The sequence below is a fragment of the Pseudopodoces humilis genome, chromosome 21 (genome assembly GCF_049639895.1).
Source record: "Pseudopodoces humilis isolate 2021_Gansu_Grassland_sample_001 chromosome 21, ASM4963989v1, whole genome shotgun sequence".
NCBI classification, from domain to species: domain Eukaryota; kingdom Metazoa; phylum Chordata; class Aves; order Passeriformes; family Paridae; genus Pseudopodoces; species Pseudopodoces humilis.
The window spans coordinates 9,793,162-9,806,934 of record NC_142220.1 but is presented as its reverse complement, the minus strand read 5'-3'; the positions used below and the strand labels follow the sequence as shown (position 1 = coordinate 9,806,934).

Below are 13,773 nucleotides of genomic sequence, written 5' to 3'. Positions count from 1 at the left end.
TCTGCTTTGGAAGACTTTGGTGACTGCCTTTCCTGAGGAGCAGCCCAAGAGGAACAATCCATGAAGGGCAGGACCAAGGGATCCCAGGGGATCCCAACAGCGCCAGCCTCGGTGCCAGCAGGAGCACCAGGACGTGTCACCTCTGCGGCCCCCTGACACCAGCTGTGTCCCAGGCACGGCCTTGGCTCCCAGCTGGGATGTGCTGCTTGGTCTTCTCTGCCTCGGGCTGCCTTGCACAGGTGGCTTTGGTTGGACGTGGGGAGCCCTTCCTTGGGGAACCTGCCAGCACCACGGTGTTTTCATTCCCACCGCGCCGGGCTTGTGGCCGAGCTCTGATGGGAGCTCTGATCCGACACTGATGAAGTCCTACCAAGCACCTAAATCGGCTCAAAATGGAAAGCAGAGACCCTGCAGCCTCCATTTTATCCCTGGTGTGCTACTGAACACCTGAAAACTGCAATATTTGGGGGGGAAAAAAAAGGTTTTGGGAAAAATTAATCTTTGAAAAATAGGTCAATTAAACAAACAGAAAAGCCTGATGTGCGGTTTCACTCAGGAATGGACCAGAAGACAACAGCTTGCCTGGCCTTGCTGGACCAGCTGAGAGGAGTTAGATGCTCCTTCACCTCATCTCCTTCTGCACCCAACAATCTCAGAGAGGTTTGCTCTGGGTGCAGCACAGGAGCTGTAGAGGTCACAGAAAAGGTTCAGTCTCCAGTGGTGGTGAATTGTCTTCAGCAAGCTCAGCAGGGTGTGGTGGGCACAGAGCCCTGTGGCAGCCAGGGCCACCCCTCCATCCTGCCTGCAGTGGCCAGAAGGAAGAGCTCAGGTTTGGACTCAGGAGCTCAGGGACGTGGGGCTGGGAGGGCTGGGTTGGGCCCCAGGCACGAGCAGCAGGGCTGGGGACAGCAGGAACACGAGAAACACTGGCCAGGACTCCCAGCCATCATCAGCTGGTGGCCCATTCCAGCAGCTGCAGCCTCTGTGGATGGCACTGGGTGAAGGCAAAGCAAAGCCAGTGGGTGGTGAGCACTGTGCACTATAAACCAGGTCAACAAGCAGGTTAAATTCAATCAAGTAGTTTAATAATTCTTCAGGTCAAAGGTCTTATCTTACCAGGTAACAATTTACAGGACACCTAGTTAAGAGTGAAGAGTGGCTGGCTTGGTAAAAGGAGGAAGAATACATTATGTCCCATCTCAATAGTTTAATGTTAGCCTCTTTCAACGCAACATATTTTTGGTAAAGACATATTCACTATATTTAACATGATCTCTCTTTAACAGGAAGTTCAGCTGAACACACTGTCCCCAGAAAGTACACTGCGACTGTAAAGCAACAGAATTTCATAGCAGTAAATCTATTGCACTTTGTGAAGAATAAAATTCTCCTTTGCCTTTCCAGCTCCAGAAGGCAAAGCATCTCGTTGGTTAAGCAAGTTCTTCTCCCTCCAGGCAAAGTCTCTTAATGTTCAGACAGACAACGCCTAACTTTTGTTTGTTTGCTTTTTATTATTACTTGAAACAACAATCGGAAGAGTTTGAGAGAAAAATCTTTCCAGTAGCTGCTGAGAAGTCTCCAAGTTTTGAGTCTAGAAATGAATTTTAGGTGCTATCCAATCACAGTCAACAAATAAATGTACTTATTTCCACATTTCATGAATATGTCCACAAAAGAGCAAGATGAGGTCTCTCTGTGACCAACACTAACACTGTGTGATCAGGTATTACAGGGATGCACTTTATATGTGACAACAGTATACAGACAGGATGGAAATAACACCAATATTATTGCACATGGTGTCTGGGCGAGCATTAAAAACACTGCAATATGTGATGAAAATTCTTTACAGCTTGTTTTCTCTCAGCCCTTTTTCTAGAGTTTGATGTAGCAGCAGTATCAATCCACGTACATTGGAGAGCTGGGAGTTGCTGGCATTTGATCCAGGATTTTACAAACATAGCATGCAACATCCACTGTGCGTTCCTCATACATCAGGATGAAGGGATGTTTCTGGAAGCAGATAAAAAACAACAGTTACAGTCACCCTCCTGGCATGTGCTCCTCAGATAAAAACTGAGCAGGTGAATTTGTCTGGTGCAAGAATACGCTTTGTGGTGGCTGTAGGACACCAGGACACAGCCTGGAAGATGGCTTTTCCACATTGGGAATCCATGTCTTTAACATGAGAGGTTACTGAGGCAGGACAGGACTGCAGAGTGTCAGGAGCTGACAGGGAGGAGGGACTGAGGGTGCAGCATCAGCAGCTCCTCTGTAGCACTGACATTTACTGAAATACTTTCAGGAGAGGTTTCATCAGCAGCATTGTCACACTGGGGAGAGTGACAGGAGTGACAGGGAGTAGCTTGCAGAGATCAAACCCAAGCTCTGCTCTCCTGAGCCCTGACCCCTCTGCTCTGCCCAGCAGGTAGCACTGGCCAGACCCAGATCAGAGCAGCTGGGACAGAACATCTGAGAGGTTCTGGGCCAGGACATCAGGCTAACCCCTTTTCACATCAGGTGATGTAAAACCCCAGGGCTGACTGTGGAAGCACAGCCTCTAAGAGGTGCCTTCCAGGTGTCCAGAGCTCCTTGAAGGTGCACAGCTGCCACATGTGGCTGATCCAAGCCAAAAGCATTGCTGCCCTCTCTCCTTTAGCACCTCCACCACAACAGGCCCTGCTGCTGCCCAGCTCCAGGGTTCTGCTCCTTCAGATCTCACTTCTGCCTAAGCCCAGCCCCGTGTGAGCTGTGTGTTGGAGCCATTGAAAGATGCAGCACTGACAACTCACCAGAAGCTCTTTGTACTTTGGCCTTTTGGACTCGTCCTTTGTAAGGCTAAAGAAAGCATAAAGATAATTAGGAGAATGTGGGATCAGGGAAAATGTTACAGACATCAAAAAAACTTTTACAGGATGTGATGCTGTCACAGTGGGACTCACCACCTCTGGTTTTCTGGAAAACCCATCCTTGCACTGTGAGTGACCACAGGAGTAACTTCCTTCCCTCCTTCCCTCCCTTGCAGCCATCCCTGTGCAGGCAGGGGCTGGGGATGTGTCTGACACAAACTTCCCTCCTTACTGTGCCTCTCTAGCACAGCATCTCAGAGGTTTTCTTCTAATTCCTTTCCTCAAGAGCAGTTTCCAAGTCCCAACCCAGACAAATGCCCCATCACCTCCAAACCACTAAAATGAGAGAGGTCCTCCCTGTTATGCTGGTGCAGGAATGTGAGAAGAAGCCAGAAGTGCTGGACACATGATCCTTGCCAAACACCAGCCAACAAAATGAGCCAACCCCAAGTGCTGTCAGCAGCACACAACTCACCACAAGTTGACGAAATTGATGAAACTTGGGGAAAATTCCCTTTCCTCTGAGTTACTCAGCTGTGGTGGGTCTCCTTTCACTACTTGTGTCAACTGGTCAAACACACTGTTCCACTTGGGGTAGGGGAATCGCCCCGTGGCCAGCTCGTACTGCAGGGAGACAGCAACAATACCAGGCAGGTTTACATCAGGGAAAAAAATGTCTGCAACAGCCTTGAACCCCCCCAGAAGAAAGACTGAGATGAGATTCTTCATCCTATTCCCTGTATGATTCTAAGCAGGGGGAAGGTTTTAGCCAGCAGTGAGTTCTGCTGCCTGTGTGAGGGCCAGATTTACCCTGACCAGGTTTCCGTGCCAGCCATGTCTGCTCCTCTACTGAATATAAAACAAACCAGTGTGGGAGAGCAAAATCCTCCAGTCCCTTCCCAGGCATCCTAACAACCACTAGGGAAAATGGTTAAGAACAGATTAGAGTAACACAATCACATGATCCCTCAAGTTGGAGAGGACCCATAAGGATCCCTGAATCCAACTCCCTGCTCCTCACAGGATAATGAAAATGAGTTTTTCTAAACATCAGTGGTGAAAACAGAAGCTCCTGGTCCATACTTAATTTCTTCTGCTTTCACTTCTGCTTCACAACCTGGAGAAAGTAAGAGCTTCTCACTGTATCAATGTGTGCAGCTAGCAGTGCTGTGGTTAAAGCCAGCGAGGAATCAGAATCCCAGAATCCAGGATTAACCAAAGTCTCTGTGCAGCCAAAGCACAGCAGCTGCCAGGGCTGTCAGAGGCCGATTCACACAGGCTGGGTGCTCTGCTCTGCACCACCACACTCAGCACCCTCATCTCAGATTCTGAACACAAAATAAATTTACAACCCAACGCCTCTTCCCTGCTCACATCTTGCTCTCTGCAAAACAGAGAGAGAGAGAGAGGAGGAACCATTTAGTGGAAAGCATCCCGGCTGTGCCTGAGCCAGGAAGGGCCCACTTCAACCACAACACAGCAAGGAGCTGGGCTGTGCTGCCCACACTGCAAAGCCCCTCACTTACCAATGTAATCCCCAAGCTCCAGACGTCCGAGCGCACGTCGTAGCCTTGCCTGGACGCGCTGGGATCTATCCTTTCCGGCTGAAACGGCAAGAAGGAGCGGTCAAGCTCTGTGCTGTGCAGGGAACAATGAGAAACATCTGCAAACCTAAAAGAACTCTGAGCCTGGCACAGCTCCGGAGGCAAACCTGTGGCCAGGGCAGCCATCCAACCCCAGCAGAGAAACATCTCAAGGAATCACTTAAAACACTTTCTTATGGATTTTTATGGATTTTTTATGGAGGTGCAGTGTAAAAGGTGATCAGAAATGGCAACTTATCACAGTCCAATGCTTCAGATCTTTTTTCTTTTGCACAAACACCTTGAATAACTGTGACTGTCTTATTTATTTAGTTTTGTTCAAGTTTGGGATCTCTTTAACACAAAGTCTCACTTTCTCTGTTTTCACAGCCAAGTTGTTCCCAAGGGATTGTGAGAACTGGAATCAACATCTCATCCACCACCCTGGGGAGTGAGGCTTAGCAGCATGTACCAGAACTCTTCTCCCCAACCAGCTACTAAGAAACTAATAAAAACAAGGTGCTTTAAGAAAAGCTCCTCTGAACATGGTTTTAATCATCCCTTAAAGGCAACTATGATGTTACAAGGCTTTAAGACATCCAAAATGTCTTTCATAGAAAGCAATATTGAGCCAGACATGGGTGATTCACAACTTAAGAGCAAGTTACCCAGAGAGGTGAGCCAGCAAAAAACATCTTTATGCCTTGCATGTCATCTTTGTAAGAAACCTCAGTCTGCCTTCTTTAGTTAAAAATAGAGTAATTAACATGTCAAAATAAACATGCTCTCATTCAGTTTTGACTACAACAATACTAAAGATACCTACATAGCAATAAATTCTAAATTATGCGGTACAGGAAGTACTCTGAAAGCCCTGGTTGCTTTGTAAGCTACATTTTAATAGAATTCCATTGAAATGCAGCTGAGAAGTGCAGCAGCAGGTGGCCCAGCCCTGAACTCTACTGGGGACACACCATGATGTCTGGAAGCTGCCACCAGGGATGGACCAGCTCAGAACACAGAGCAGAGCCAGGGTGCCAAGGCTGCAGATGAAGGAGGGAACTTGCAGAGGGACCAGCTGCTCCGGGCAGGGCCAGTCTGCTCAAAGGGACTGGTGGGATGGGTGGCACTGGTGGGATGGGTGGCACTGGTGAGACAGAGCTGGTTGTCCCAGGCACCCATGAGGGGCACCCTGCTCCTGTGACTGAACGGGGATTTGGCCCTAGACCATGGTGGCACAGTTAGAGGGAAAGCAGGACGGACCAAAATAAATCCCATCTAAATACAGAGCAGGAAGAATGCTGAGAATTTTCCATGTAGATCACATGGGAGCAATTAACACCAAGCAAGGAAGAGTCACCATGTCACCCTCTGGGGACCTGGAGCAAGGGCTGCAGACAAAGCCCAGCCCAGGCCAGGTGTCCTTCTGGTGCCAAGTGCAAGCAGAAAAGGAAAAAGCTGAGGTGCAGACCCATCTCTGGATGTGCTGATAGGGTGAAGGGACAGGGTATGGATGCATCAGAGAAGGGTACAGGCTGCCACAGGGCTTCCCCAGTTCAGTGTCCACCTGAGCACCAGCATCTTGACTGGAAAATGAGCAGTGGGCACAACAGATCCTCCCTCTCTTCCAAATCCCAGCTATACAAACACAGCCATACACAGCCTGATCTCTGCCTGAACCACCTGGACATAAGACATCCAGCTGACCCTGACAGCAAGGCCAGCAGCAACTGTCCACCTTCAAGGAGGAGTGAGAAGTTTGCAGCCAGAGGCTCCAAGCTAACCTGGGAAAAGGACCTGAGTGACCAAGGATGGAGGTGACACCATCACAATCCACTCCTGGAGGCCTTGAAGGAGCAGGGCAGGGCAGGACATCCATCCTCACACTGGCTGGGTCTGCCCCTCCCTTAACCAAGCACTTCAGTCTCACCCTTCCTCCCTGACACGGGCACTGGGTTCACTGGGGCATTCAGAAGGCAAAAACCAGCAATGAGGCCACCAGAGCTCCAGTGTGGCACATGGAGCCCACTCCCAGCAGCATCCACACAGCCAGAGACAAGGCAGGGAGCACAGGGAGCAGCACTCAGGGAGGATGCAGGGCTGGCCAGCAGCACCCACTGCTGGGTGAAGGCTGTGGAACTTCACCTGGAGCAAACCCCAGTGCTGGCACCAGCACAGGGCACGGGTGAGGAGGGTCCAGAGCAGCCCAGACTGCTCCAGGGCCAGCAGCTGCCTGGGAACTCAGTCCTACCTTTCTTTCCTTCAGAGAACACGAGGTACCAACATTTACAGGCCTTTGCTCACTGTAACAATGGTGGAGAAGCTGAAAGCCAAAAGCAAAACAACCTCTCAGCACCACAGCTCCAAGGCTGAGGCGCCGCTCGCTGTGACAGCTCCAACAATTTTGGTTCAAGCACACAGCACTTGCTTGGCAGCTGGACATGGCTCCTGCTGCCTCCTCAGAGCGCTCCCAGCCAGACTGGCTGACATCCAGGGTCATTGTTACCAACAGCTATGTGGGCTCCTTCAGGGAGCAAGTGCCATGGGGTTGGTGGGCCTTGCAAAACGAGACACTATCATCATGGAAAAGCAGCCAGCAGAGCCTCCCTGGCTGAACAGAGCTACTACTCTTGACCTATTTTACACTAAAAAAAATACTATTTTCCTTTTGAGAGGAGTGTGGCAGCCTGAGTCCTTCCCAGGTATATCCAGTCTGATCACAGCATCCCTTCAGGCATCAGCCTCTGCTGGCTTGGAGAAATAGCTGGCAGATGTGCCTGCACACTGGGGACATCTCCCCATTTCCCAGGCTCCCTGATACGTGGAAATGCTCATGTACTTGGAAAGGAGGCTGCAGAGCAGCAGGGAAGAGGCCAATCATCTCCCACATCCCTTGCCAGCTGCTGGCTGCCCCACAAACCCTGTGCCCTGCCAAGGCTCTGAAAAACACAAACCAAACTGCAACACTTTTGCTCACTTAAAAGTCCACCCAAGTTTGGAGCTGCTGATGGAGCTGCACAAATCACAGACAGACAGGATAAAGGAAAACCAAAGGGCTATGGAAGCACTGACCCACCTACACCCCAGGAGAAAAGGAGCACTGCAGCTATTTACAGACATCTCAGGGACTGTCATGGCATAACTACACCAACAGCCTGAGCAGAGCTAACCACCTACCCATGGCTCAAAGATCAGAGTCAGGGCAGACAGGTTTTGCCTGGACAGGACACCACAGCCAGAGAAAAGCCATCTGAGAGGCATGGCCTGAGTCAGATGGGAATCATACCTTAAAAGAGAGATATTTTCCTTTTTTCTACTTGGTGGTAGATTAAAAGTTCAGAAAACAGTATTTTTCAGCATACAGAGCCATAAATATATAACCAAAATTCAAGACAGGCACTAAAATTAAAGTTATATGAACACCAGCAGGCACACAGCTCCCTGCACAAGGTTCATGTGAGAACAGAGATGCATTTTCAAAGCACCCTGAAGTACTGAACTGTTTAAAAACCTCAGACAGCTTCCAAAATCACCACTGCAGCTTTTCTCTCTGGGAGGGGGAGGGCAGCAAACAAGCAGGACAGACTCCCAGGAGCCACAACTCAGCCCCAGCAATTTCCACACAGCTGCTCTGCTACTGCCGCTCTCCAGAATCACATTCTCCTGGAATGAAGTTCTGGCACACTTTGGAATTAAAGTGGTTTACAAAAATCACTGTAATTCTACTCTGCAATAACTCCTGTGACATAATCTTACCAGAGCAAATGGATTTCTTGCAGACCAAGACAAGCCCTGCACCCCTGGGCAATGGTGTTTTGGAGCTGGAGGGCACAGAGCTCCCCTCCACTCCAGCACCACAGCCATGGCAGCAGCAGAGGAACCCAGCAAAAAAACAGCAATTTGGTCACTTTGCCACAGCCTGGATGAGACTGCCACAGCAGCACTCCATCCAGAGCTCAGTTTCATCCAGGAAAGGGGTGCTCATCCCACAGGAAACAGGCTGATAACGGGGAGGGTGAGATCCCACAGAGCCCAGGGCTCATCCCACTCACCGCCATGTACGGCCGGCACCCTGCATCCCGTGTTTTGGCAATGGAGTCCACGAGCTGTCCACTAATGCCAAAGTCACAGAGTTTAATATTTCCATTTCTGTCCAGAAGAATATTGGAAGGTTTGATGTCTGCAGGAGAAAGAAATTTAAAGCAGTAAGTCACGGCTGGAGGTTTCAATTTCAAGCAGAGCAGCTGCAGAGGATCGAGGCCAGCAGCGCCGCACCGTCACCTTTGGCACCGGATCCTGCACGGGAGCACGAGGGGATGGAGCCAGCCCTGGAGATGCCACGTGCCCAAAGGCAGAAGCAGATGCCCAAACACCCTGAAATCACTGACATGGAAAAAACACGGGCTGAAAGGGCAACAGAACAGACACTGGGACACCCGTTCAAAACCTGCACTCAGACTCGTGGCGGTACAGGTGCCCTGCTTACACTCTGAGTGAACCAAGGGCTGCTAACAATCCTTGCAATTATTTTAATGGACAAGAAGAAAAAGTATAAACTTAAAAAAAGACACAAGGAACTCACCTCTGTGAATGATTTTCAAGTTTTCTTTTAAGTGGTTTAGTGCTTTCACAGTCTAGGAAAGAAAAATAGATGAAAAATAAGCAGATGTCGTAAGAGTCCTGTGATTATTAAATTTTTGGAACTCCAAGAACAGGGGTAAAAAGCATTCAGTACATTGAAATATCAATGCTATAATATGCCACGTAACAAAAGCATTTTTTCTCTGAACCTTTTCTGCAAACAGGTGATATAAGAGAGAGTATGGGCTCAAGTGAACATACATCCCTTGTGACCTGCAAAGATCCCACTCTGGGAGAGGGGAGTAAGGGGTGGAAACAACAATCTCTGATGTTAATTATTCTGAGCAATAACTTATTTCAATCCCTAAGCTATATTTTCTTCAGTAAGTCACAACTGTTTCAATTATCTGACTTTTCATTAGGCCAGAACTTCCAGGTCATACCAAGAAAACATCAGCCAGGTTCTGCAGTGCTTTTGGGAGCCTTTGCACAAGACTGCCAGAAGCTTCTCTGATCTGGGCTGGTGCCTGTGCTGCTGGTGCTCCCATTCAAGCAGAGCAGGAAGCTGGTCCTGGGGTCTGTTTATGAACTGATTACTGACCCCAGGACCTCCTTTTACACCATGCAATACACTGTGGGAAAGTCATGAGCACACTAAGAACCATTCCCAGTGTGGTGCAAACAGCAACAGCAATTCTGCTCCACAGACCAACCAGCTTTTCACAGTGGAGTGTGATCTGAACAAGGATCTGAACTTTTCAATTATCTTCAAGAGAAAGTTTTAACAAAATACTCACAGCTAAAGTGATTTTGCCTAAGATTTCTTCTGGAATAACATCATCTAATACACTATATACATATTTGTAAAACTTATCAAACGAGGTAGACATGAGCTCCATACAGATCCAACAGTCACCCTGGAAAGAGAAAACAATGTGTGTTACTATGTTGAGATAAGAATGAGAAACACAAATCAGAGAGCATACAGAGATCTGTTGAATCCTATGAAATACATTAACAGCAGCGTGCATTTGATAGAAAGGATGGAATTCAGCTTGATTATTTTTAGCAATGAAAGACTTGCTCCCATTCACAGTAGAGATATTTACCTGCCCAGCTCACACCCAACATTACAGTTTAGATGTTTGAACCCAGATGAATCCAAGCCTCACACACTGTTCTGCTCTCCAGAAGGCTGCCGGCACCGTGGAACACCCAGAAGAGGGGAGCTGTTTTCCTAGGAAGGGCTGGCTAGCTGGGGAAGAAGGCTTTGGTTTACAGCCACAGTCAGCTCCAGTCTATGCTGCTCATTTGGCATCAGGCTTTTCACATCAGCTCAAGGCAGAGCAGGAGCTGATGTCATCCTCTCAAGGGCTGTCACAAGCCTGAGCCCAGAAAATTCTCATTTCACCCAAAAATACCAGAAGATGGAGTAAGTGATGTGACAGACAAGGAAGCAGGGACGTCACAGTGAAAAAGGCCAGAGCAGCACAGCAGGACAAGGGCATAACCAGCACAGTTCAGGAGACCTGGAAAAAGGTGAACCTGGGCTGCTACAGACCATAGGGTGGCTACGGAGGAAGTTGGCTAAGGAACTGGTCAGATTTAAACCAGAGAAATTAAATTGGGCAATACACGTAGACAATTTCTCTTTTCTGCACTAGCAACGAAAGCAAAGTGCAGGTGAAGCACTTCCATTTGATGGAGAGTGGCTCAGGGCAGGCAGTGTGGCTCCACAGCCAGTCATGTGAATAAATCAAGTGAGACTGGAAGCCCACCAGAGCTTTATGAGCCATCTGTAGTGAGAGCAGCCTCTCTCTCATGGACTGGTTCTACTGGCTACAGGATCATTCAAAAACTGCTTCTGTTTTGATCAGATTTATAAAAAAATTGAGACAGGCCTGGGCTACTGTACTGAGACCATGGGGGACTGGACTGGTTCTAGAGAGCCAGAATGCCACTCATCACCTGCAGCCTTGTATTTAATGCCCAATTGCACCAGTACTGTGAGTGGCTTCCATTGCCAGGCTACAAGAGCTGGTGTTTGGACAGCAAAACAAACCAAGTGAACAACATCTGAGCAGAGCCATTACCATAATAAAGGCTTCGTTCATACTCTGCATCACAGGTTGGGATGGGTATGGTACTGAAACTTCAAAGAAGTACAACAAATTTCTATCCGATGGTGATTTTTAAGCATAAAAAAAACTTTTTCATGATCAAAAGCACCCAAGGAAAGACCTGGTTTACTGGTCTCCTGAAGTAGATGCCATACAGAACTCCTGAATGGGGGCATTTATTGATCTGATAACATAAAAACCTACCTGACCTCCATGAACCTGAATTCACGTCAGCAAGATCAATGGAAAAAGGTAACAGGCCTTTTCCATTACACAGCATCCTTAAGGCTGGTGGCAAGATCCAAAACTCTACAGGCTAACTCTTCCTGGGACTTGGAGAGCCTTACCTGTTGGCAAACTGGTGAATTTGAATGGGAAGAAAAAGGAAGACTGGCTGTGCAATGGGGACTCAGCTGTCTCCCTGACCAAATACCAAGAAGCACTGATGCACATGGGCAAGTCCTACTCCACTGAGAACTGTGAGGACAAAACCACCCTAATGAAAGTTTCACTTTAAATTTTGCCTCTTAGGTCAGGTTGATTTCCAATGATAAAATGACAAAAGTGCTTCAATTTTCTCTTCCTCCTAGAGCTATTCTTCCGAAGAATGCATTTTAGTCCTTACTGGGTATTAGATTACCAGATGCTAATGCACATCTTGTAGACATTCCAAAAAAATGTCCAGGAACACCCTGTGCATTTAATTCAAAATATCCCTGTCCAGGACAGACACAAAAGCCACTTCACAAGCAATGGAGATGCTTCAGCTTCTCAAGGCAGAGAATTGCCATTGACAAGGGAGCAGGTGTCACAAAGATGTCACTCATCTGGAGTGCAGCTCATCAGGAAAGAACACACTGGAGGTTCCCTCTGAACATGAGGGAACGCTTCTTGTGAGGAGGATTAACCACTGGCACAGGTGGCCCCAGGAGACTGTGGAGACTCTGTCCCTGGAGAGAATCAAAAGCTATTTGGATGCAGTCCTGGTCAAGTGACCCCACTTGATGATGGCTGGAAAAGGTGACCTCAGAGGTGCCTGCCAACACCCACCACTCTATGATGCAAATGCTGAAGATGTATCACATCTGCTCACTGCAGGGACAGCCAGCTCTTTATGCACCAGTGAGAGAGACTGACAAATGTCACCACCACCAGTAGATATTAGTGTGGCACACAGGACATATTTCCTACAGACCAGGGACTGACAACGGGGACAGATGTGCTCAGGAATGGCAGCACAGGCAAGGATTTCCATAAAAACAGTGTGAGGTGCATCAACAGCAAAGAGATCAAACAACTGAGCAAGGCATGTCAGCAATTCACAGCAGCCAGCACTGTGCTACCAACACATCCATCCCAGCTCTTCTCTGCTGCCAGCAGAAGTTCCCCATGGGCTGATTTACCCAGCTCCCTAGGCATGTTCTGCAACTTGCAATGAATTTTTCATTGAATAATTTTATCAAGTATTGAACTCGTTGGTTCAAACTTGGCTCAACTACACTTGCACTGTGTAGGAGTCACTCCTGAGATTCCAAGTCAGATAAGGCACTTTTCCTCTTCCCCTTTTGAAAAGAAACACAATCAGAACAGGTAATTTGAAGAGCCACTAGTGTGGTCATGGTAACTACCCAAACATTCACAGCTTTACAGGTACTGCTTCAAACCAGAGCAAGTGTAAAGCTTGTAGCAGACAGGCAAGAAAAGAAGACCATCTGTTTTCCAGACCTAAAAACCTCTTAAAGCAGCTACACTCAGGGCCAAAGTCTTGGGGGTCCCAGTGCAGCCCTGTGGGCTCAGCCCACAGCTCCTCTTTTCTCACAAGAGACTCAAGTGAAATGTTTGCAGAACACCTGTCAATCAACCTTTTTTTTTTTTCTTCCCCCATCTAGCAAGTACAGCCTTGAGAAGAAACACACAAGCATGAGCAGCCAGATCCTCTTCAATCATATCTCTGATGGCCGATGTGGACAGCTCTGTGTGTACTAGCAGGACTGGGCTCTCCTGGGTGCAATATGGAAAAACCAGCTGGTCTCCTGGGGCCAGTGGGAACCCCACAAAGTTCAACAAGTGTAAGATCCTGCACCTGGGTCAGGGCACTCACCAGTGATTCCCATGATGGGATTGAGAGCAGCCCTGAGGAGAAGGGCTGGGAGATACTGGTGGATGAAAAATTGAACATGAGCTGGTAACATGTGCTTGCAGCCCAGAAAGCAAACCATGTCCTGGCCACGATGCACTGAAGTCCCTGACTGCACAGACTGAAACACCACCTTACACTCTTTCAGCTTTGTTCTTGTCTCACTGACCAGGGAATTTAATCTCATCTAGTGAGTGCCAATGAGCTGAAGCAAAGTCCTGTACCTGGCAATCAACATGTTGCATGTTCCATCACAGAAATGTCCTTTCTGACTGAAGAACAGGCAGCAAATTATAAGGTTCAGGTGCTGCCTGCTGAGGGACAAGCAGCACCCAGAGAAGACTCTCCCTATCACAAAATGCAGAACAAGCAAGAGAAAATACAACTACAGAAATTTTGTAGTATTTTCTGCCTTTCCAAATCGAACTGCTGGTATTCACAAGGGCTGCCACAGGAACTTGTGCTCACAGCTACTTCCCTGACTGCAAGCTGGGACACTTGTC

General features: G+C 48.2%; 1 protein-coding gene across 5 annotated transcripts in view; it reads right to left on the bottom strand.

Moving 5' to 3' along the window:
* Nucleotides 1-1,063: 1,063 nt before the first annotated feature.
* The window catches only part of MAP2K4 (mitogen-activated protein kinase kinase 4), a 67,540-nt gene continuing 54,830 nt past the window's right edge, over nt 1,064-13,773 (bottom strand). For all 5 annotated transcript variants that reach the window (XM_088065588.1, XM_088065587.1, XM_088065586.1 and 2 more), the window contains 7 exons: nt 9,811-9,930; nt 9,015-9,066; nt 8,485-8,612; nt 4,376-4,453; nt 3,325-3,473; nt 2,793-2,838; nt 1,064-2,013 (listed from right to left, as the gene is read on the bottom strand). In XM_088065588.1, coding sequence (XP_087921714.1) covers nt 1,900-2,013; nt 2,793-2,838; nt 3,325-3,473; nt 4,376-4,453; nt 8,485-8,612; nt 9,015-9,066; nt 9,811-9,930 — 687 coding nt within the window. In that variant the 3' untranslated portion in view covers nt 1,064-1,899. The remainder of the gene's footprint in view (nt 2,014-2,792; nt 2,839-3,324; nt 3,474-4,375; nt 4,454-8,484; nt 8,613-9,014; nt 9,067-9,810; nt 9,931-13,773) is intronic.